This window comes from Sminthopsis crassicaudata, chromosome 4, assembly GCF_048593235.1.
Source record: "Sminthopsis crassicaudata isolate SCR6 chromosome 4, ASM4859323v1, whole genome shotgun sequence".
NCBI classification, from domain to species: domain Eukaryota; kingdom Metazoa; phylum Chordata; class Mammalia; order Dasyuromorphia; family Dasyuridae; genus Sminthopsis; species Sminthopsis crassicaudata.
The window spans coordinates 404,368,045-404,390,252 of NC_133620.1; the positions used below are offsets into that span (position 1 = coordinate 404,368,045).

Below are 22,208 nucleotides of genomic sequence, written 5' to 3' on the forward strand. Positions count from 1 at the left end.
GGACAATTGTAAAACAACTGAATGACAAACATGTACTTCTTACTCTTGGGGAGAAATGAGGAAAAAAATCTCAAAAGAAATCTTCTTGGCTCCAAATCTAGCATTTTATCCACTATTCTAAGATCACCATTCCTATGGGTTGTATCTGAGAGCTAAATGGAACTTTAGAAGCCCCTCATTTCAATCCCCTAATACTGTAGATGAGGAAAGAAAAGTTAATGTGACTTGTAACAGATCACACAGAAAGTTAGCATTAAAGGCAGCATGTAACTGGTTTGGGCAAGTCATTTAACTTCTCTCTGCCTCTGTTTCTTTAACTATAAAGTGAGGATATAATAGCACCTACCTCCTAAGTTGTTGTGGGGATTGAGTGAGATAATATTTGTGAAGGGCTTAGCACAGTTCCTGGCCCATAGTAGTCACTTAATAAATGTTCATTTCCTTCCTATTCCTTCTGTGATTGTTTAATGGGGATGGTTTGTTTCTTCTTGGGTTATGCTCTTGCTTCAACTTTTATGAAGTGAATTTTCAGAGTAGTTAGCATAAAACAGATTTTAGGACTAAATGATCAAGAAGCTCCAGAGAAATGCTGCAATATGCTGCAATAGTTAGTGTATGTTTGTGTATATGCATGTATGTGTATATGTACATGTACATATATACATGTATAATATCTATAGCTATCTATATTTGTGGACCATACCATGAATTGCCTTCTTTTTTGATTTGTCATTAATAATTTTAAAATATGATTCTTATGTGATATATAATGTACTATCTCCATATAAGAGATTTTATAGGAGTATATATACCTATAGTATGTATAGATATGTTCATAAATATGTATCATCATATATATCCATACATAGACATAAACATGTGTATGTATGTATATTAGAAATAAATTATATTTTAAATTATTATTAACAAATTTTAAAAAGGCAATTCACTATATGGCCCACAAATAAGTAAAACAATACTGTAATGCAAAGCACACACAAAAAAACTACTTCCTCACCCCCCAAAAAAAAAATCTCCTAAGTATAAGAAATATATTTGTTCTTACTTATTATAATCATAGCAAGTCAGTTATAAAGGGAATTCAGAACTTATCTAGTCCAATCCCCTCATTTTATATATGAAAAAACAGGCCTCAAAAAAGCAGTAATTTGCCCATGTTCAATAAAGAAATTAGTAATGCATTTTGAATTTAGACTCAAGTCCTCTGACATGAAAGCAAGTATTCTGTCCATGGCACCACACTGAAATAACTTTGGCTTGACTTTCCTGTTCACATCACCTCTCCTCAGATATTTTTAAACAAAGCCCTATTAACAATCCTGTAAGACTCTCATTTGTTACTCTGCAAAGAGCCACAGGATCTTGAATGCCCAGTTCTGCTTTTCTTTGGGGTTCAAAACAGCTGGTCCCTTTTAGAGGACATAGCCTGAAGCAGTTCTTTCCCCTTTGGTTTTTCTTCTCTGAAACCAGACCTCCTTTTTAAGCTTCTTTCTGGAGCAGTTTTTTTTTTCCTTCTGGTTGTCTCTCTTTAGCAAGTCTTTCTTCTGAACTAGAGAAAACTTTCTCCCCAGAGGTTTTTGCTCCTTTTGTGTCATACCTGAGGATTATTGTGTTGTCATGTGGCTTGTACAATTTTCAATCTGGAAAGGACCTTAGCGATACCATCTACCACAAACCTTTTTATTTTTTACACATGAGGAAACCAAAGCCTCAATATAAGTGGCTGCCCAAAGATCATGAAAGATGGCAGAAATGGGATGCAAACCCATGTCCTTAGTCCCAGTCTAATGATTTTTCCTATAACCTCACACTGCTACCCTTTAACTAATTCCAATCTCTTCAAATGCTGACTTGACAATTTGATCCTTTAAAGGGACCAGAACTATTTTTGGATATAGCTAACATATGTTAAAATAAAAATAATTCAACTCACAAAAAATCATTTAAATGAATATTGTTTTTCTTCATTTCCTGTCTTTGCTAGCCAGGTGCTTTCTACTTTCTGATTTAATAAAATAATTTGTGCACAGTTGCTAATGACTAAAAATGGTATATAATATTGTACTCTCTTCCCAATTTTCATTCAGTGCATAAGTAACATAGGGATTTATAGGAAAGGAGTTTTGGCATTGTTCAAATAATACAGAGGGTACATTTACTTTACCTAAACATTAGACTGGTCAGGAATGTTAACTCATTTCTACAGGTGCCTAAAATTTGAAGTGGATTAAATTATTTGGCAGCCATGACCTCCTTCTCTTGAATTGTTTTTAAAAATGATGATTTATGTTTAACATGTAAATAAGCATGTATGCAAAAAAGTCTTAATTTTAATAGGAATTCTAGAATTTCAAAAGATACAAGTTTATTTTCAGATAGGAAAAACAACCAAAATTATTTTTAGCCATAGAAAAAAGATTAGCAATAAGCACTTACTACATCAGGCTGACTTGCTATGGGACATTCATTTATACAAAATCTCCTTAATTTTATTCTTGTATCCTTTTTATGTAATAGCTAGAGAGTGTCAGTATATGTGGAAACATTTAGCGCAACTGAGTATCTCTCATATACTACATGCCAGACGTTGTTTCTTCCTTGTTCTCGAAGAAGGCCATGACATCAGTCTGGTGATGACATGATATGTAAATAAATCGGATTTCAGTGGGAGAGGGCTGTGCAAAGTTTCCTATCTCACTCTCCCCTCCAGAACCATCTGGGTCCAGTGGCCAGATATAGATCAAAATGACTGAAAATGGCCCTGGATGCAATGGGACACCTTGACTTTCTAAAGCTCAGGTCTTCAGCAGGTCTCAGTGTGATCGGAGTTGCACCCATTTAGTGATTAAGATTAGGTAGAAATTAAGAGTAAAGAATCTCCACTTTCGTCAAAAAAACTGAAATAAATGAATGAATCTGGGAGGGAAAGATCCTCAGGGTTTCTGATCAAAACAGAAATGCCAATCTGAGTCAATTATAATTGGTCATTATAATACCTAATTAATACCTTTAATACCTGAGCTATTCTGATGCTGGCTCCCCAGGGGGTGGATCCCTCCCTCATTCACCTCCTTGTGGTTACTTCCTCCTAAAATTAGCAAATATTGATCTATCTATGTGAATGTGAGTTTTATTTGTTTGTTTTTCTATCCTCTTTGCTTAGCATAGAATAATAATAATAGCTAGAATTTATGTAGTACTTTTAAGGTTTGCAAACTACTTTACAAATATCTCATTTGATTCTTACAACCATCCTGTGAGGAAAGTGCTGTTATTATCCCCATTTTACAGATGAGGAAACTGAGGCCAAATGAGGTTAAGGCATTTGCCAAGGGTCACACAATGAATAAATATCTGAAACTGTTTTAATCACTGGTCTTCCTGACTCCAATCTAGTGTGCTCTATTCACTGGGTCCCCTAGCTGCTTCTTAGGTGTTTTATCTTTAGGTGTTATATTAAATTCTTGTGTAAGGTTGATGTTCTGGGTTGTTTGTTTGTTTGTTTTATTTCTGGTTTTGCTAGGCATTTAGGGGCAAATGACTTGCCTAGGTTCACACAATTAATAAGTAATAAATGTCTGAGATCTCTTTTGAACTCAGGTCCTCCTGACTTCAGGACTGGTGTGCTCTGTCCACTGTAACATCTTGTTGCCCCTTATGTTCTGCTTTTCAGCATGAATATCATACTCTGAAATTACAGAACTCAAAATACTGTGTTGAGAATTCTATGAAAATTGCAAAGGAATGAACTTGGATTCAGAAAAAAAAAAACTGTTCTAATCGTTTTATCACTTACTATTTATGTGACAATGGACTTGTCACCTGGAAATTTCTCTGAGCCTTAAAAGACAGAGCTGATGATACTTGTACTAACTACTTCTCAGGATTGTTGTAAAGCTCAAATAGAATGATGCAAATAAGATTTGCAAAATTCAAAACATTATATTATTGTCATCTGTTATTAGTAGAGTTATTATAACAAGATCTGGACATTACGAGATAGCCAGTGTTCAGAATGGCTTAGTAAAAATTCATTGACCAATCCAGTCTGCCACAAATTAACCATGGTTGGCCATTTGTGATACTGTCCAATTTCTCTCCTGAGTATACTAACTAATCAGGAGTGGGTTCATTGCTATTTTATACATATGAATGATTATTTCCAATCAATCAATAAATATTTGTTAAGAACTTATTATGTGCCAGGCACTATCCTAAGTGCTAGAGATATAAAAAGAGACAAAAGTCAGGAACTTATAATAATGGAAGCAACATGCAAACAAATTTTTGCAAAGCAGGATACATCAGGATAAATAGGAACTAACATAGGAAAGGCTCTAGAATTAAAAGGGGTTAGGAAAGGTTTCCTTAGAAAATGAGGCTTTAGAAGAATGAATGGATTTACTACCATTCTTTTACAGATGAATGCCTGGAAAGTTTTCTTGTGCCCAATTCTTTTTGTCAACCATGTATTACTTATATTGGTGATGGAAGAAAAGATAGTTCCTATTTCCTACAGACAAGCTTGACAAGGGTAAAGTACAGCATAGGAAATCCTGGAGCAATGTTGAAGGATGTCACTTCTTGGGTGAATTTAAGCTGTACATTATGTAGTCAACCCATCTGGCTTACTTCAGAACAACATATTAGGGAATTCAGCCTCTCCTAGTAGATGAGCATTTTGGTTGAACATGGGCCATTTGGGAACCTCTTACCATAGAATGAAATCTCACTTGGAAGTGAAGTTGAAATCAGAATAAAGCTTTCTAGCCTAGAACATCTCTAGAGATTCAGTTTCACAGACAATGGGAAGAGCTGGCAGTAGAATCTCAATATAGAAATGCTATTCTATAGTAAAAGCACTGAGACCTAATTAAAAAAAGGTTGGTGCTCAGGCTAAGGTTGAGGTGGTTTGCTCTAGGTAGACCATGGCACCGATTCAAAAGATCATTTTCAACAACCGTATTTACTGAGCACCTGCTATGTACAAAGTGCTATTTTGTGCTGGTGGGGAGGAATTATGGGAAGGAATTTCTCTCAAATTTACTACCATCTACTCACAGGATCCAGACATTGTTCAGCTAACAAACACTCAGCTTATAAAAAAACAGATGTGGAATGGCTGCTGCCCCTCAATTTGCCCCCAAAGACCTCCTTCATGCTTAAACAATCTCTAATCCCTGGGCTTGCTCTTACCACTGCTTCCTTCTTGATAAGTCTTCTCTTATCATTGGCATGGGGCACACCAGAAAATTTCTTTTCACTGCTACCCATTACACCCACCTTGGAAAAAATAAACAAAATCCTTACGTAGTCAAGCGAGACAAATTTTTGCATTGCCATATCCAAAAGAATATGTCTCAAGCTGCATCATACATTCATATATGTATATAAAGCATATATTTCTCTTTTAGGAGATGGGTCACATGTTTTATCATTGGTGCTATGAGTGGTCATTGCATTGACCATAATTCTTAAGTCTTTTAAAGTTATTTGCTTTTATAATATTCTTTGTTATATTATAAATGGCTTTTCTGGTTCTATTCACTTCACTTTCATTAGTTCATACAAGTATTCTCAGGTTTTTCTGAAACTCTCCCTTTGTATTATTTCATATAGTACAATAGTATTTTAATCAGTCAGTCATTCAATAAATATTTATTAAACACCTGCTAAGTAGCAGGCACTTTGTTAAACGTTGGGAATAAAAGGAAAGCAAAAAGCAGTCCCTGCACAGGAAGAACTCAAAATCTAATTACACACACACACACACACACACACACACACACACACACACACATCCCACAAAATTAAACAGCTGGATTTCAGATTGTGTTATTATTTAAATGAACTTCATAAACCACTGATTTGTTGCCATCCTCCAGGCAGTAATATTGGAGCGAACTCACAGAAAATGACCAATGACCAGGCCTTTAAAACTCTGTTTCATTCATCTTTTTTTCCCTTATCTTACAGGTCTTTATCATTTTATTTTACATAACTAAATTAATAAAGAAGCAGATATGTTTGTTAAGCTGTTCCTCAGTTGATAAGTATTCCCTTCATTTTCAGTTTTTTTGTTACCACAAAAAACTATTATTAATAGTTTTTTTACATATTTGGCAATATTTTAGTACACATTCAGTATTTATAATAGTATTTTGTATATCTGGAAAAGCGGTAAGCTTTGTACTTCTTGATTTCTTTGGAGGTATATTCCTAATAACAATATTACTAGGTCAGAGGGTTTTCATGGTTTTAGGAATTGGGGGTGGGAGAAAGAGGCACAGTTACAAACTGCTTTTCAGAATAGCTGGACCAATTCACAGCTCCGCCAAAAATGAATGGATGTACCTGTTTTCCTGCAACCCGTCTAAAAATATGGAATGCTTCATGAATTTATGCGTCATCTTTGTGCTAAAGCCCTGCTAATCTTCTCTGTATTGTTCCCATTTTAGTCTATGTGTTGCTGAAGAGAGCAATCCACCTTTCTTTCTGAGACTGGACTGGAATGAGATGCTAATGGCAAGCTGTACCACAGACCTCATCCACCTGCTGTTCTGCAAAGCCTAGGAGCATATGTCCTTATCAGTCTCATGCACCACATTGCAGACAGTGTGGATTGGGGGTGGTAGTGAAGTGGCGATGTGTGTTAATTAATCAAACTATATTTTGTGATGTGCATAGCATAAAGAGTAAATTTATAAAGGAAAAAAAGAGACATTAAATAGGTTGCCCTTAATTTCTGCCTTTCTCCATCTTTTCCCCAAAGCTTTTAAAAACCTACTTGTTCTTTGTGAAGTGTTCCAGGCAGAAAGCCCAGTCCTTTTGGTATATTCATTGTATCATCTCTCCTGTATCATCCCTCGGTGTGACTCTAAATTGTGAGTCCTGGTAAACAGAGTCTGCTGTTCATTGTCAGAATTGCTTTTGCCCTGCAAAGCCACGTATCCATGCTGCTTTTGAATTTTCTGCTGTTTTTTCCCCTTGTTTTTGTTTTTTAAAGGCCCAGATTGCCGCCTTCCCTACATTGAAGATGCTGACATTGGTAATAAGACATACAAACATGGGGACAAGTTGATAATCAGCTGTCATGAAGGATTCAAAATCAGATACCCTGACTTGTACAACATGGTGTCGACATGTCGCAGCGATGGATCGTGGGATAATCTACCCATTTGTCAAGGTTTAGTATACAAAATGATTCCTTTTTATTGCTCCTAGTTCAACCTTACTGCTATTTCCAAATTTTTACAACAATGCAAGATAGAGATGGTAAAAATGAAGTCTTTAACTCCAGAGAGGTTTGGTTGTACATTGAATATGACGATGAAAACCTCTTCTATCCAATTCCCAACACTGACTATCTGCTTTCTGCATTCTAATTCTGCATCGCAGCATTTTATATCTTAAAATATTTGAAAAAATACTTAATCCGTGCTTGAAAATTTGTAAGCGAAACAACTTCCTTTTTAGTCAGTTAGGTGCCTCATTCACTCTAAGAAATTGAACATCATTTAAAAATTAGGAAGCTTGTAACTGGGCTGTGAATGTAATGATGAACTATTGTATATTTAATGAAAATATGAGAGTTCTAGAAAAGTACTAGGGCATTTATACTTATTACAGTTGTGTGAGAATATATTCAAAACCAATTTTACAGAGGCTATTATTTTCCTAATAATGTTATCCCCTTTTATAATGCATGAAGGGCTGGAAAATAATCAAATCCAAATTACATACAAACCACATAGTGAATATTTATCCTCTCCTAGTCCTTAAATTTGCGAATGCTAACATACACGGGCCCTATTCATGAAAACAAGCCTTTGAGTTCACATTAATTCTGATCTTATTTTTTCAAATGTGACTTGGGCCAAAGGACTAAGAATCCAATGCATAATTCATGATGAGAGCAAGAGAAAGGTCTTATTTGCACCAAAAGCACTGGCACGTTAAAGTTGAGACAAATACTGACTTTATGCTTGGAAATCACAATTAGCAGGGTCCCATATTACCTTGCACTATCCAGAGTTAAGAGCATATCATTTCTTTGAGTGAGATCTTAAGAGCCATGATTCAATGAAGAAATTGCACCAAATTAGAATGGCAGAAGAATGTCTGATCTACAAAATACCAATTTCTTTTTCTCTGGCAGCTTACATATATGGATATAGATATGGATATGCACACATTTGTATATAGATACGTATATGTGTATTTTAAATGATTGTCCTTTATTTTTTTGCAAGGAAATTGGGGTTAAGTGACTTGGCCAGAGCCACACAGATAGTGTTGTATTTGAGGCTGTCAGGTCCTCCTGACAGGACTATTGTTCTATCCATTGAACCATCTATCTGCCTAGGAATAATTCTTTATTTTACACAAACAGGAATTGTCCACAAAATAAACATCAGATTTTAAGTTGGGCTAGTACTCAAATTAACTTTATAAACCACTGATTTGTTGCTATCCTCTGGGTGTTATTGTAGTAAAGGCATGAAAAATGACCAGACTTCTAGACTTTGCTGTTTCTTGCATCCATCTTTTCTACTTATTTCCTAGATTTTGCCCTCCCCATTTTAGTCTCTTTTAATTTTATATACATACATAAAAGTATGAATGGACAAATAAATGAATGATAAATTAATAAATAGATATGTAAATGAATGAATAAATAAACAAATACCTAAGTGCACTTCTTTAGGAATCTCTACCTACCACTATTTTTTTTTAACAGAAATCTGAGCTTGTTGGAGAGCATGCGCTTGGAGTGGGAAAATGATTTTATGGAGAACTCATATATAAACTCTAGGGAGAAAATTTTAACTTTCAAACACATTTTACTTTTTGAAGAGGTCCTGTGTTGTCAGCCTTAGAGATTAAGACCTCTTTGTTCTCAGAACAAGATTTTATGCAGCAAGAAACACTTTTTTTTTTTTCTTCATCACCCTTTCCTACTTATTTAAGTCTGAGATCCAAGAAGCCCTTTGAATGAAACTGAATGAATCTGCTGCAGACTAGGGTAAAAAAATACTTATTCAAGTACTGTAAAAACAGAATAAACAAAATCTAATACAATTCAATGGGCATTTGCTAAGTCTCTGTTATATGCTAGGTCCTGGGGATAGAAACAGAAAAAGTAGAGTAATCCCTGGAATAAAACATAATGCAAACTGTTAAATATATACATGATGATTTGAGGAAAGAAGAAGCAAAATGACATATCAAAAAAAGCTCTTTTGACCTTAGCAGAGACTCAAAGGAAATTAGGCACTGGAAGAGTAGAGGAAATGTATGTTAAGCCTTTAGACTATCCTGTGCTATAGGAGGTAGAGAGAACAGGAAGAAGACCAGTTTGGTCAAATCATTGAATTGTGTTATGGGGAATAATAGGAAATGAGTATGGAAAGATTATCTGGAACCAGATTGTGAAGAATGTAATTTTTTTGCTAGAGACAATAGGGAGCCATTGAAGATTCTTGAGCAGGGGAATGGCACAGTCAGATTATACTTTAGGGAAAACAATTTTGATGACTATAGACATTTTTTGAAGAGGAAAAAGACTGGAAATAGGGATTCCAATTTATATGCTGCTGAAATAGGCCAGGAGAAAAATAACCACTAGGGTGGTTACCAGGCTAAAGGAAAAATGAGGATGAATGCTAGAAATAATTTGGAGGTAGAATCAACAAGATTTATGGAGAGTAAAAGAGAGAAAATAACCTATAGCAATTTAAAGACCTCGGGGCTTAAAAAATGGTGATACCCTCAACAGAAATATAAAGCCAGAGTGAGTTTAGCAGATTATATTGTTTACTACACATTCAATTTGAAATATTTACAAAATATTTAGTTGAAGATGTCCAAGATACAGTTGAAGAGGTTAGACTGAATATGTAGTATAAATATCACATATATCAAAATAATAACTAAATCCATGAGAGTTGATTAGATCAATATTAGTAATAATAGTAGTAGTAGCAGCAGCAGCAACAGTAGTAGTAGTAGTTAGGACTGAGGTAGAGTAGGAGTTGTAGTAGTAGTAGTAACAGTAGTATTAGCAAGAGTAGTAGGAATAGCAATAGTAGAAGACAGAGACAGAAACAAAAACAGAGAGAGTGCGAGAGAAGGAGGAGGAGGAAGAGGAAGAGAAGGAGGAGAAAGAGGAAGAAGAGGAAGAAGAAGAAGAAGGAAGAGGAGGAGGAGGAGGAGGAGGAAGAAGAAGAAGAAGAAGAAGAAGAAGAAGAAGAAGAAGAAGAAGAAGAAGAAGAAGAGAAGAAGAAGAAGAAGAAAAGGAAGAGGAAAAGAAGAAGATGAAGAAGAAGAAGAAAAAGGAAGAGAAGGAGGAGGAGGAAAAGAAGAAGAAGAAGAAGAAGAAGAAGAAGAAGAAGAAGAAGAAGAAGAAGAAGAAGAAGAAGAAGAAGAAGAAGAAGAAGAAGAAGAAGAAGAAGAAGAAGAAGAAGAAGAAGAAGAAGAAGAAGGAAGAGAAGGAGGAGGAGGAAAAGAAGAAGAAGAAGAAGAAGAAGAAGAAGAAGAAGAAGAAGAAGAAGAAGAACAAGAAGAAGAACAAGAAGAAGAACAAGAAGAAGAACAAGAAGAAGAACAAGAACAAGAACAAGAAGAACAAGAAGAAGAAGAAAGAGATGGTGGTACTTGAATAGTAATCATAGTAGTAGCACTAGTAAATGTAGTAGTTAGTATCAGTAGTGGGTTGTTGTAGTAGTAGTTGTACCAATAGAAGTATTAGTAATAGTAATAGCTAGCATTTATATAGGATTTTAAAGTTTGCAAAGTACTGAAAATTTATCTCATTTGAACCTCAGAACAGTCCTGGGAAGTAGGTACAATTACTATCATCCCTATTTTTACTAGTGGAGAAACCGGCTGAGGGAGGCTAAAGGACTTGGCCAAGGTCACACTGCTAGTTAGTCTCTGAAGCAGGATTCGAACCTGTTTTTCTAACTCTATGGCCAGCTCTCTGTCCACTCCTAGCTGCCCATTAAGCCAGAGGGAAAGGGAAGAGAGGAGAGAAAGAGAAAGACAGAGAGACAAGAGAATGGCTAAAGGTAAGGCAGAGCTTAGAGTTATTATACCCAAGGGTACAGGGCAGGATATTGATGCTGATCCAGCAAGGTGAATGAGGAGAGGCTAGACTAGGAGAGAAGAATGTCAGATAAACCTAGGGAGAGGTTTCCTTTAGGAGGGGTAGTTAGCACTGCAAGAAGTCTAGAAGAATAAGGACACATAAAAGTACATTGGATTTAGAGATCCTCAGTCATTTTGGAAAGCATTCTTTTTCCATTCCCAAAGTTTATTATAGTGGCTACCTCATAATAAGCATGTAATAAATAAGTGTTGACTGACTGACAGCAGCCACAATTGAGTGGTGAGTTCAGAAGCCAGATTTCAGTGGGTGAATAAATGAGTTGGGAAGTGGAGGCTACTTCCCCTATTATTTCCCCTCACATCTATATGAAATTATTGTCTCTGCACTTCAGGAAGGGCCCCCAATGGTACCCCGATGAGGAAATAAAATAAATAAATATGAAATAAAAAGAAAAATGTGAGTCCTTTACTTTCCCCAGCCCAAAAGGGAAACATGATTGATCCTTGGGGCAATATTTTATCAAGAAACTCTGATTTATGACTCTAGAAGGAGGAGGCTGGGTGCTGAAGTGCTCTTTCTTTATTACCTGAAAGTTCAAATAGAAGTCATTTTGAGTTGAAGACTGTTTTCATTTATATTAGGGATGGTTATTTTCAAGAAAGAACATACCCTAGCTTTCTTGGTAGATAAAGGCAGAGATTTCCAAAAATGAAAATATTATCTCTCATAGCCATTTACCCCACAAAGCTGTGTGAGTGTGTGTGTGTGTGTGTGTGTGTGTGACACAGAGATAGACTCAGGTTTCTTCTGCTACTGAATGTGTTAATGTTCATTTGTAGGGAAGCAGAGCTCTAAATGTGTGATTTATACAGTGATTCCAAAATGCAAATGGACTGTCTTGGGGAGAGAAGGGTGAGGGGTGGGGCAATTATACATTGTTAATGGCATAATTTACTGCCTGCTGATCCCTCCCAGGACACCCACAGGATACTCATTGCTCTAAGGTATTCCATCTCACGTGTTAATTTTGTAATCTTTGATGGGGGTTTGCTCAGAGCACTAATTATATCCATTCTGACTTTCTCTTCTCACTTTTCCCATGAATATTGCCAGTTGATGGCCCAGCCATGTTATTCAGTACCTTAGGGGCCGTTTAGACAATGGCTTTGATTCTGATTCTTCTCAATAAGGCTATTCCTTAAAATCTGAGCACTGGCTTTGGAGAGGAGTTGATTATCTTGAGCTCCCCTGACACAAATCCATAGTCAACATATAGTTTGGCTTAAAAAGAAAAAAAAAAGGTTGTTTACTGAGCCATCTGTTGTAAACTCCCTTCCAGGTGCATATGATACCTACCCAGTCTGCACCTAAAGGCAGTCCTGGGATTTGTTGGTTCCCCTGATGCCTGCACTTATGTCACAATTGAATCAATTCTCAAAATTTAAAATAATCACATGATACTACTTGTGGGGGAAAACAGAGCCCCAGCATGGCAGTTTTTATGTATCAGGTTTCATATATTAATAATAATTTATCATATATAATTTTAGAGCTATTCAGAGAGCAACATTTTATATGTGCATATACATAATATGCATATGTATATGCACATAGAAAAATGTATGCTTCTGTACTTCAGGGATCCATGCTTTTATCAGATTTCATCACTCCCTCCACAGACACAGATTGCAACCCCTCTGCAGCAAAGTAGATGATTTTTAACAGTTGCTCTGGCAGAAAAATTTATCACCATGTCACCAATCTGGTGATGAGCAATTTAGGCTGGTCCTCAGGAAATAAATGTACAGTTTTATTATTGGTTAGTGCCCAAAGCCTTTCCATCTTTATAGAAAATGCAAGTCTGCCCTCAGCTAACATAGCTTTCAGGAAGTCAAGGTCACTTATACTAAAATATATAAGTAAATCTCTGTAAGCACATACCATTATGTGTATATGTGTATATGTATGTACACATGTATTATGTTTTTGTAGATTTATATGCATAAATAAATATGTATACATTAAATGATCACATAATAGGCTATTTAATAGAAAAACATTAACTATGTTAATATATTATGATTATATAGCATTATATATAATATCCATGGAGGCAGTAAAGTGACTCACTGGATAGTGCACTAAACCTGAAATCAGCAAAACCTGAGTTCAAATGCAACTTCAACTAATTACTAGTTTTGTGATTTTTGGAAAGTTATTTAATATCTGTTTGCCTTAATTTACTGAGAAGGAAATGGCAAACCACTCGAGTATTTTTGTCAAGAAAACCCCATGGACACTATTAGCATGATGTGGACCACAGAGTCACAAAGAGTTATTCACATCCAAATCACTGAACAACAATAACATTAAATATTTGTGTGTTCATATGTGTACATATATCCCTATTCCTCCACAGAGTTCTACACTGATGCTTCACTCTGCCCTGGAGTTGTTCCTGATACTAGAAGGTCATCCTATCAGAGCTTGGTCAGGTTCTATCATACTAGAAAGGCATGTGATATGACCCCAACAACAGACTGAGTCTGTTTTCTGAGGATCAACGTAGCTAACTATAAAAGAGCATGTTGCTAGGATGTGGCCATCTGGTGATGCTTTTTTTTTATTTTTATTTTTTTGCCCATGGTAACCTATGAAGGAAGAATAAAGATAAAATAGCCCTCAGTCTTACATAAACCATTCGTACTTCTATAATGACAATGACAGGGAAGTGAGAAAGGGACCATTGTCTTTCTATAACAATAAGTTTTCATTTGACTTGGTATTTTAAATGTGAAATCCTTGCCCAATGACCAACAAGTGGATATATTGCTAGAGAAGCTAAATCATAACACTCTTGATATCCTTGCTATAAATGAAACCTGAAGAGAGAGGGAAATTATTGTAAAATGGAAGTATAGTACTTCTTGGGGAGACAAAGATAAAAGTTGTTTGTTATCAAGCACCCAATAGTTATAAGAAATATTATTTCATGGACAGTTTGGTTATCATGAGCAATACTAATGATAAATGTTTACCAAAAAAGTCACCATTAACATAATTGCATTTTTTGCTGCAACATCAGTTACTGGTGAAGTGATTTTATGTAGACATCAATAAGATGTCCCAAGTTAAAAACAGTAATAACAGATGCTCAGATGCTTGGTGACTTCAACCAAAAAATGGAAAACTAGTGAGGATGGGGAGAAGTATATGGAAAAACATGATTTTGTGAAGAAGGAAAGGAACAGACTAAACACTTATAGACTACACAGAAATCTCACACCCATATACCATAGATATTTTCTTTAAAAAATTTGCTTGGTGCTAGACATGGAGACTAAGCACTAAATAACACTCTGAAGAGTAATATTGATTTTTATTTTAACATACAGGGAAAGACTTCTTATTGATGTGGGAGTTATCTCTGAGTCAGATGAGTGTGTGCCATTCAGAATATCAAAACAAGAATAATGAGAAAAAATATGTAGTGTACAATTGAAATATCTTAACCCTGAACTATTTAAATAAATAATTTAAAATAAAAGATAAGAAACAGACAGATTGGTCGACAAGCATTTATTAAGTATTTTCTATGTGCCAGGTATTTTGATTAGCACCAAGAATACAAAGAAAGGCAAAAATAGCTTTTAAATAATTTTTCAAGGAGCTCATATTCGAATTGGAAATAACCAGGTACAAATAAGACATATTAGTGGTATATGGAGGGGCAGGTGGGTGGCACAGTGGATAGAGCACCAGCCCTGAAATCAGGAGGACCTGAGTTCAAATCTAGCCCCAGATATTTAGTAGCTATATAACCCTGGGCAAGTCACTTAGTCCTGATTGCCTCCCTCTCTGGAAGTCAGGGGTAGATATGAGCAGTGAGGAATGGCCTCTTCCATAAGGAAGAATTTAACCCCAACACTGAAGACTAGAAAATTATGAGATAAAGGTAAGGAAGCAAAACAAACAAGTAACCTACTTGTCAGAGAAAGATGATGGCAAGGGTAATGTCAAGAGATATTATAAATTTGTTTGTAAAATCTTATGAAGTAGTATTATGACTCATACTATTTCATAAAGCAGAGAGAATTAGTGGAGGGTAAAACCAGTTTTAAGAAAGCTAGTCAAAATATCTGAGCAAAGTCATCTCAAGGACATTCAAGGATGAAAATGGAAAATCTTTTTAAAAAGTATTATAAAGATAGTAGAACCAGAACATAGTACAGTGCCTGACATATAATAGGCACTTAATAAATGGATATTGCCTGACTGGACCACTCCACTTGAACCCTAACATCAAAATTCCAGATGTGCTTATAGAGGAGGTAGATATAGCTTTTAAGAGAACAAAGGTAGGAAGAACAGACTGATAGAGTCAAATGTATGTGAAAGTGATCCATGCTGGATCAACATAATTGTGACTGTTTAAGGAACAACATGCAAGGTATCTAAAGTAGAGGAAGATATTAAAGGCATGTAAAAATTTTAGATCAAAATTAATATTGAAAAATGTGAACAAAAGAGCATCAGTAACTATTAACCTGTATCCCTACTCTCCTATCTATACAAAATCTTTATGAGAGGCATCAAGCGAGGATTTTATGGCATCTTTGATAATGCTAATCATAGGGAACAAGCAGGCATTCACAAGCAATATTGAACAATAGACCACATCTTTACCATTTCACAATTAATAAAAAGATGTAAGGAACACAGAAGATTCTTCTGTATTTATTGTTTATTGGTTAAGAAAAGGCAATTTGATTCAATAAAACAAAGCAGTTTTACAATTTATGTTACTTACAATAAGATGTCTCCATTCTATAAATCAAAATCAAGATTCCTTGACAAATAACAATTGAAATGACCCTATTGGGTGACCCTCAGTGGTGAATGTAGTAGCATGGAAAAGCAATTACTATGTGCCAAGAGTTGTATTAAGATTGAGAATATAAATAGAAAAACTTGATGTTACATGTTCTTAAAGAGCTCAAATTTTAATTGAAGAATACCAAACATAGAAGAGACTATGTGGAAGGCCAATGGAAAGTCTCTCTGATCCATCAGTTGCAGCAGCTTGGCCATTAGCTTTTTGGTTGTGTATTTGGGAAGGAGAGATCTACATGGTGAGATTCAGGGTCAGACCACTGGGGAAGGAGTCTTATAGTGGTTCCATTGTCAAAGCACATCTGCATGTGTGGATGGTTGAGGCGGGAGGATAGATATTTGAGGAGTGCTTAAGTTACTGCCACTACCATGACAGAGGTAATCGGTGCAAAACAAGTCAAAGAGGAATTCCCTGTGAATAGTGAGGTCCTCCAAATGCTTCTGTTTAACAGATGAAATTTTATAGACGATACAGCATGAAACTCTTTTCCTAGTGGCCTTGACCCTAAGTTTTCACCATGATGATCTTCCCAAAATCTCTCCTTCCCAACTACAACCTAAAATCCCTGGTTCCTATGGGTTCAGTTAACATCTCTATTCAAATGATTCCCAGAAATATACCTAGCCCTACTTTCTCTCCAAAGCCACAGTCCTATATTGCAGGCTTTTAGACATCTCAAACTGGATGTTTCATCAAATTCAACATCTCTGAAATAACTCATTATTTTTTCTTCAAATCTTCCCCTCTTTCCAATATTTTTATTACTCTTATGGTCACCACCATCCTCTGAGTCACAGAGATCCACAAACTCAGTCATCTTTGACTCTTAACTTTGAGTCAACTCATATGTTCTCCAATTTAATCCACTGACAAATCTTGTCATTTCTACATTCACAGTATCTGTCCTGTCCTCTTTGCTACATTCAGCCAGCCACCACTCTAGGTAAAACCTTATCATCTCTTCCTTTTAAAAAGAAAAAAAAATCATTCAGCAAAAATCTGCCTCCTTTTCCTCCCATCCTAAGCTCCTTCTGATACCTGAAAAATGAAAGCACAAAATCCCAGTTGCAAACATATATAGTCAAGCAAAACAAATTTTCACATTGTATATATTCAAATTTATGTGTATGGGTGTATATATTTATATATGGTGTATGTATATATGTATGTACACACATAAAAGCTGTATACATGTATTGTACAAATATACATACATATGCATACACACACTTTTCATGTAATTCTTCATTCTGAGTCTTTTCCCACTCTATTAGAAGGTAGGTAGACTAATGAAATCACCATTAGTCTTCTGAATTGTTGTTGGTCATTATACTGATTACAGTTCTTAAATCTTTCTAATATTTTTGTCTTTAAAATATTGTTGTCATTGTATACATTTTTCTCCTGGTTCTTTTCACTTTACTCTTCATCAGTTCAAATAAGTCTTCCCAGGTTTTTTATATAGTTTTTTATTTACCAGATATTTGCATGGGTAATTTTACAGCATTGACAATTGCCAAGCCTTTTGTTCCAATTTTTTCCCTTCTTTCCCCCCATCCCTTCCCCAGATGGCAGGTTGATCAATACATGTTACATATGTTAAAGTATAAGTTAAATACTATATATGTATTCATTCCACACAGTTATTTTGCTGTACAAAAAGAATTGGACTTTGAAATAATGTACAATTAGCCTGTGAAAGAAATAAAAAATGCAGGTGGACAAAAATAGAGGGATTGGAAATTCTATGTAGTGGTTCATAGTCATCTCCCAGAGTTCTTTCGCTGGGTGTAGCTGGTTCAGTTCATTACTGCTATATTGGAACTGATTTGGTTCATCTCGTTGTTGGAGAGGGCCACGACCATCAGAATTGATCATCATATAGTATTGTTGTTGAAGTATATAATGATCTCCTGGTCCTGCTCATTTCACTCAGCATCAGTTCATGTAAGTCTCTCCAGGCCTCTCTGAAATCATCCTGTTGGCCATTTCTTACAGAAAATAATATTCCATAATATTCATATACCACAATTTATTTAACCATTCTCCAGTTGATGGGCATCCACTCAGTTTCCAGTTTCTGGCCACTACAAAGAGGGCTGCCACAAACATTATTGCACATGTGGATTCTTTTCCCTCCTTTAAGATCTCTTTGGTATACAAGCCCAGTAGTAACACTACTGGATCAAAGGGTATGCACAGTTTGATAACTTTTTGAGCATAGCTCCAAATCATTCTCCAGAATGGCTGGATTCTTTCACAACTCCACCAACATCAGTGTCCCTGTTTTCCCTCATCCCCTCCAACATTCCACATTATCTTTCCCTGTCATTCTAGCCAATCTGACAGGTGTGTATATTGCAGAGTTGTCTTAATTTGCATTTCTCTGATTAATAATGACTTGGAGCATCTTTTCATATGGCTAGAAATAGTTTCAATTTCTTCATCTGAGAATTATCTGTTCATATCCTTTGACCATTTATCAATTGGAGAATGGCTTGATTTCTTATAAATTAGAGTCAGTTCTCTATATATTTTGGAATCAGGTGTTTTTTTTAAAGAATCCCCTTCATAATTTCTTATAGCATAATAGTATTCAATCATATTTGGACACCAAAATTTACTCATCCTTTCCCCATTTGAAGGGTATTCTCTCATTTTTTATGACCTCAAAAAGAGATGCAGATATTTTTGCATATCCTTAGTTAGACTTTGTTTTGGATTAATTATTGCCTTAATTCCCTTTCCCTCTAATTCCCTTATTCTTTTCTCCCTTTTCCTTTTCATTTCTCTGTTGAGTGAAATATATTCCTATTCCTAGTTGTGTGTATGCATATATATACATATATATGTGTGTGTATATATATATGTTCTTTCCTGAAATAATCTTCTAATGAGCCTTCCTGCTTTATTTCTTCCCACTTCAATCCACTCTCTACCTAGCTGTCAAAAATTTTTTTCTAAAATGTCTCACCATTATCACTTCTCTACTAAAGGAACTCCAAGTGGCTCCCTATTACCTCTAGGATTAAATATAAAATCTTCTGCTTGTCACTTAAAGCCTATCATAACCTAAACTATTTTTACCTTTCCAGTCTCCTTACATTTTACTGCCCCCATGCACTTTGAGATCCTGCTGTACTAGTCTGTGTGATGTTCCTCACACACAACAAAAACTCCATTTCCTATCTCTGCTTTGCATTAAATGGTTCTGAGGATAACATCCCTTTTCACTCTGATTCTCAGTTTTCCTGATTTTCTTATGATCAAATATTGCATTTTGTAAGAGGTCCTACCTGGTTTTCCCATCTGCCAGTACCTACCCCTCTGAGATTGCCTTTCATCTACTCTGCATACACCTTATATGTTTCTAGTTATTCTCACATTGTCTCCTCTATTTGAATTTTATCTCCTTGAGGACAATGGTTACTTTTGTATTTCTCTGAATCTCCACTGCTTAGCATTAATGAGCCCTTCATATATAATTGTCTCTGAGTGATTGGTAGAGGGAAAAGTGGAAATGCAACCAACATAGAGAGAGTGACAACCCAGCAGCATTGAGTGATTTGATGGTGGACTGATAGTGTTGATGAAACTAAGTTTCAACTCTTTGTCCTTCCTGTGGAAGGAACCCTTCAGAGGAGCAGAGCTGAATTGTTTTTCCCTGAGAAATTCCTGAAATCCACATCATCGTCCAGATTTCCCTTTCCTCTTATTTATTTCCAACTTCAAACAGAGGTCACTTTATTACTATGTATTTTCTGGTCTTGGCATTTGTTAATATCTTCTGATTTAACTGTTTTCATTGAAATCACATGCCTTTACACAGAGTTTATGATCAGTGGTGATTGCTGTGTACTGTTGTCAAGCAGTCAGTCAATAAACATTCATAAAACACCTACTATATTGCCAGTTACTGTGCTAAGTATTGGGAACACAAAAGTTAAAGACAGTCCTTGTTTTCAGAAGCTCACAATCTAATTGAGGAGACAGTATGTAAGCAACTTTTGTGGCTTTTACTTGGTTCTGTCACATATAACTCTCTGTGACCTCATTTAGTTGTTTGTTTAGCAAAGATCTTAGACTGTCATTTTTTTCTCTAGCTCATTTTATAAATGAGGAAACTGAGGCACATGGGACTGAGTGAGTACTTACAAGCTATATTTAAGATAAATTGTAGATAATCAAAAGAGAGAAGGCACTAAAGTTAAGAAAAGACTTCCTATATAAGGTAGGATTTTAGCTGGAACTTGAAGAAAGCCAGGCAATTCAGGAGGTAGAGATGAGGAAGGGGAGCATTCCAATCCAGCCAATGAATATACCCTGAATGGACATGTTTGTATCTTAATTCTGTTTCAGGCAAAGGAGAATGAAGGATGACAGGCTATCAGGAAATACACAGAACTTAAGGAGGTTAGAGATCTAATTCTCTGTCAGATGTTGGGATTTTTTAAACTCGGGTCTCAGCAAGCTATACATAAGATGATTGTATAGTTATGACTTTGTCTATAGCTTTCTAACCTAGCTGCATTCCCCCAAGTAGTAAAAAAGAAAGAGAGAATGAGAGAGAGAGAAAGAGAGGGGAAGGAAGGAATGAAGGAAAGAAGGGAAAGAAGGAAGGAGAGAAAGGAGGGAAAGAAGGAGGGAAGAAAGAAAGGAGGGAAAGAAGGAAGAAGGTAAGGAAAAAAGAAAGAAGGAAGAAAGGAAGGAAGGAAAGAAGGAAGGAAAGAAGCATGGATTGAAGCAAAATTTTGCCTTTTTAACAACCAACTGCTGGGTTACCTATATACGTGTATTAAATGTAGCTATATATATATACATATACATATGTATATGTACATTTGTATATGCCTCCATGTCTGTATTTGGTTTGGACCCATTCTTTCATTGGCATAGGGAACTCCCTCTGCCAATGCAGATCTCAGCTATTCTGAAAACAGTCTTAGAGAATTGCCTGGGGTTCTGAGTCTAATTGCCTCTAAGAGTGTCAGAGAAAGGACTTGAATCTAGGTTTTTTTTTCTATTCCAGTGCCTGCTCTCTATCCATCATATTTATAGTATTCCAAACTACCTTATCCAGAATTTTATTTCATCTGTCATCTTTCCTGATCTCCCCGGGGACTAGTGCCTTTCCTAGTTCCCCAAATTACTTTCTTTGTATTTTAGCAGCTAAGTAGCATAATGAGTTCTGGGCTTAGTCAAGAAGAACTCAGTTCAAATGAAGACTCAAATGCATGATCCTGGGCAAGTCCGTTAACCTCTGTTTTCTGATTTCCTCACTGGTAAATTGGGGATCATAATAGCACCTACCTCACAAGTTTGTTTATTGGGAAGATCAAATGAAATAATAATTTGTAAAATGTTAAGCACAGTACCTGGCACAGAATAGGCATTTAATAAATGCTTTAGTAAAAAAAAATCTGTATGCATGTTATATCTCCCTGGCAGTCTCTGAGGGCTGGGGATATTTCATTTTATCTTTGTATCCTTAGCATTTGCAGCATCTTGCTTAATAAATGCCTGTTGAATTGAATTAAATACACATACACCTTAGCTTTAAATTGCATAGGCAACATTTCCAGGGATATGTAGATGAAATATTGAAGGATGATTTTTGCAGTTGACCTTTTGCCACAATTGGACTTTATTTGGAGACTAGTTAATATTTATTAAAATCTAATACTGAGCTAGGGGCTGCACCGAGCAGATGGTTTTCCATTTTCTATACCCAATGGCCAGACAAGAAACAAGCAGATGGTTGAATCAGAATGTGCCCTGGTCATGTTTCAGGGGACAGATCACAAATCTCTGAGAGTCTAGACTAGAGAATCTCTCCAAAATGCAGCCAGAGTTATGCTTCCCAAGTGTTACTATTTCTCTTAATTTCTCTGATCTCCACCCAAAGCATTCATAATCCTATTGCTCCGACTTTTAGACTACCACACTCAGTAACTGGCAGCAACCTGGATTGTAGGTTCGTTACATATTATTTATCTTTCATGAAATTGTTTCTCTTTAGGGTTCCCATCCCAACATCAAACTGTTCCCTCCAGGAAAAGTATGGTTCTCAATAGCCAAGAACAGTGTCCACACAAATTAGAATTCACTAATATCTAGTGTGATCTCCCACAGGTGTGTAGTTATAGCTTTGGGGGAAAACATTACAGAGGGCAATAGTGAAAT

At 35.8% G+C, this 22,208-nt stretch overlaps 1 protein-coding gene and 1 non-coding gene across 2 annotated transcripts in view; one reads left to right on the forward strand and one right to left on the reverse strand.

Moving 5' to 3' along the window:
* The window catches only part of SUSD4 (sushi domain containing 4), a 213,952-nt gene that overhangs the window by 126,468 nt on the left and 65,276 nt on the right, over positions 1-22,208 (forward strand). Inside the window, 1 exon segment of the mRNA XM_074262646.1 lies at positions 7,028-7,207. Coding sequence (XP_074118747.1) covers positions 7,028-7,207 — 180 coding nt within the window.
* Positions 6,397-6,503, reverse strand: LOC141541978 (U6 spliceosomal RNA). The gene has a single exon (XR_012481989.1). It is a non-coding gene; the product is annotated as a U6 spliceosomal RNA (small nuclear RNA).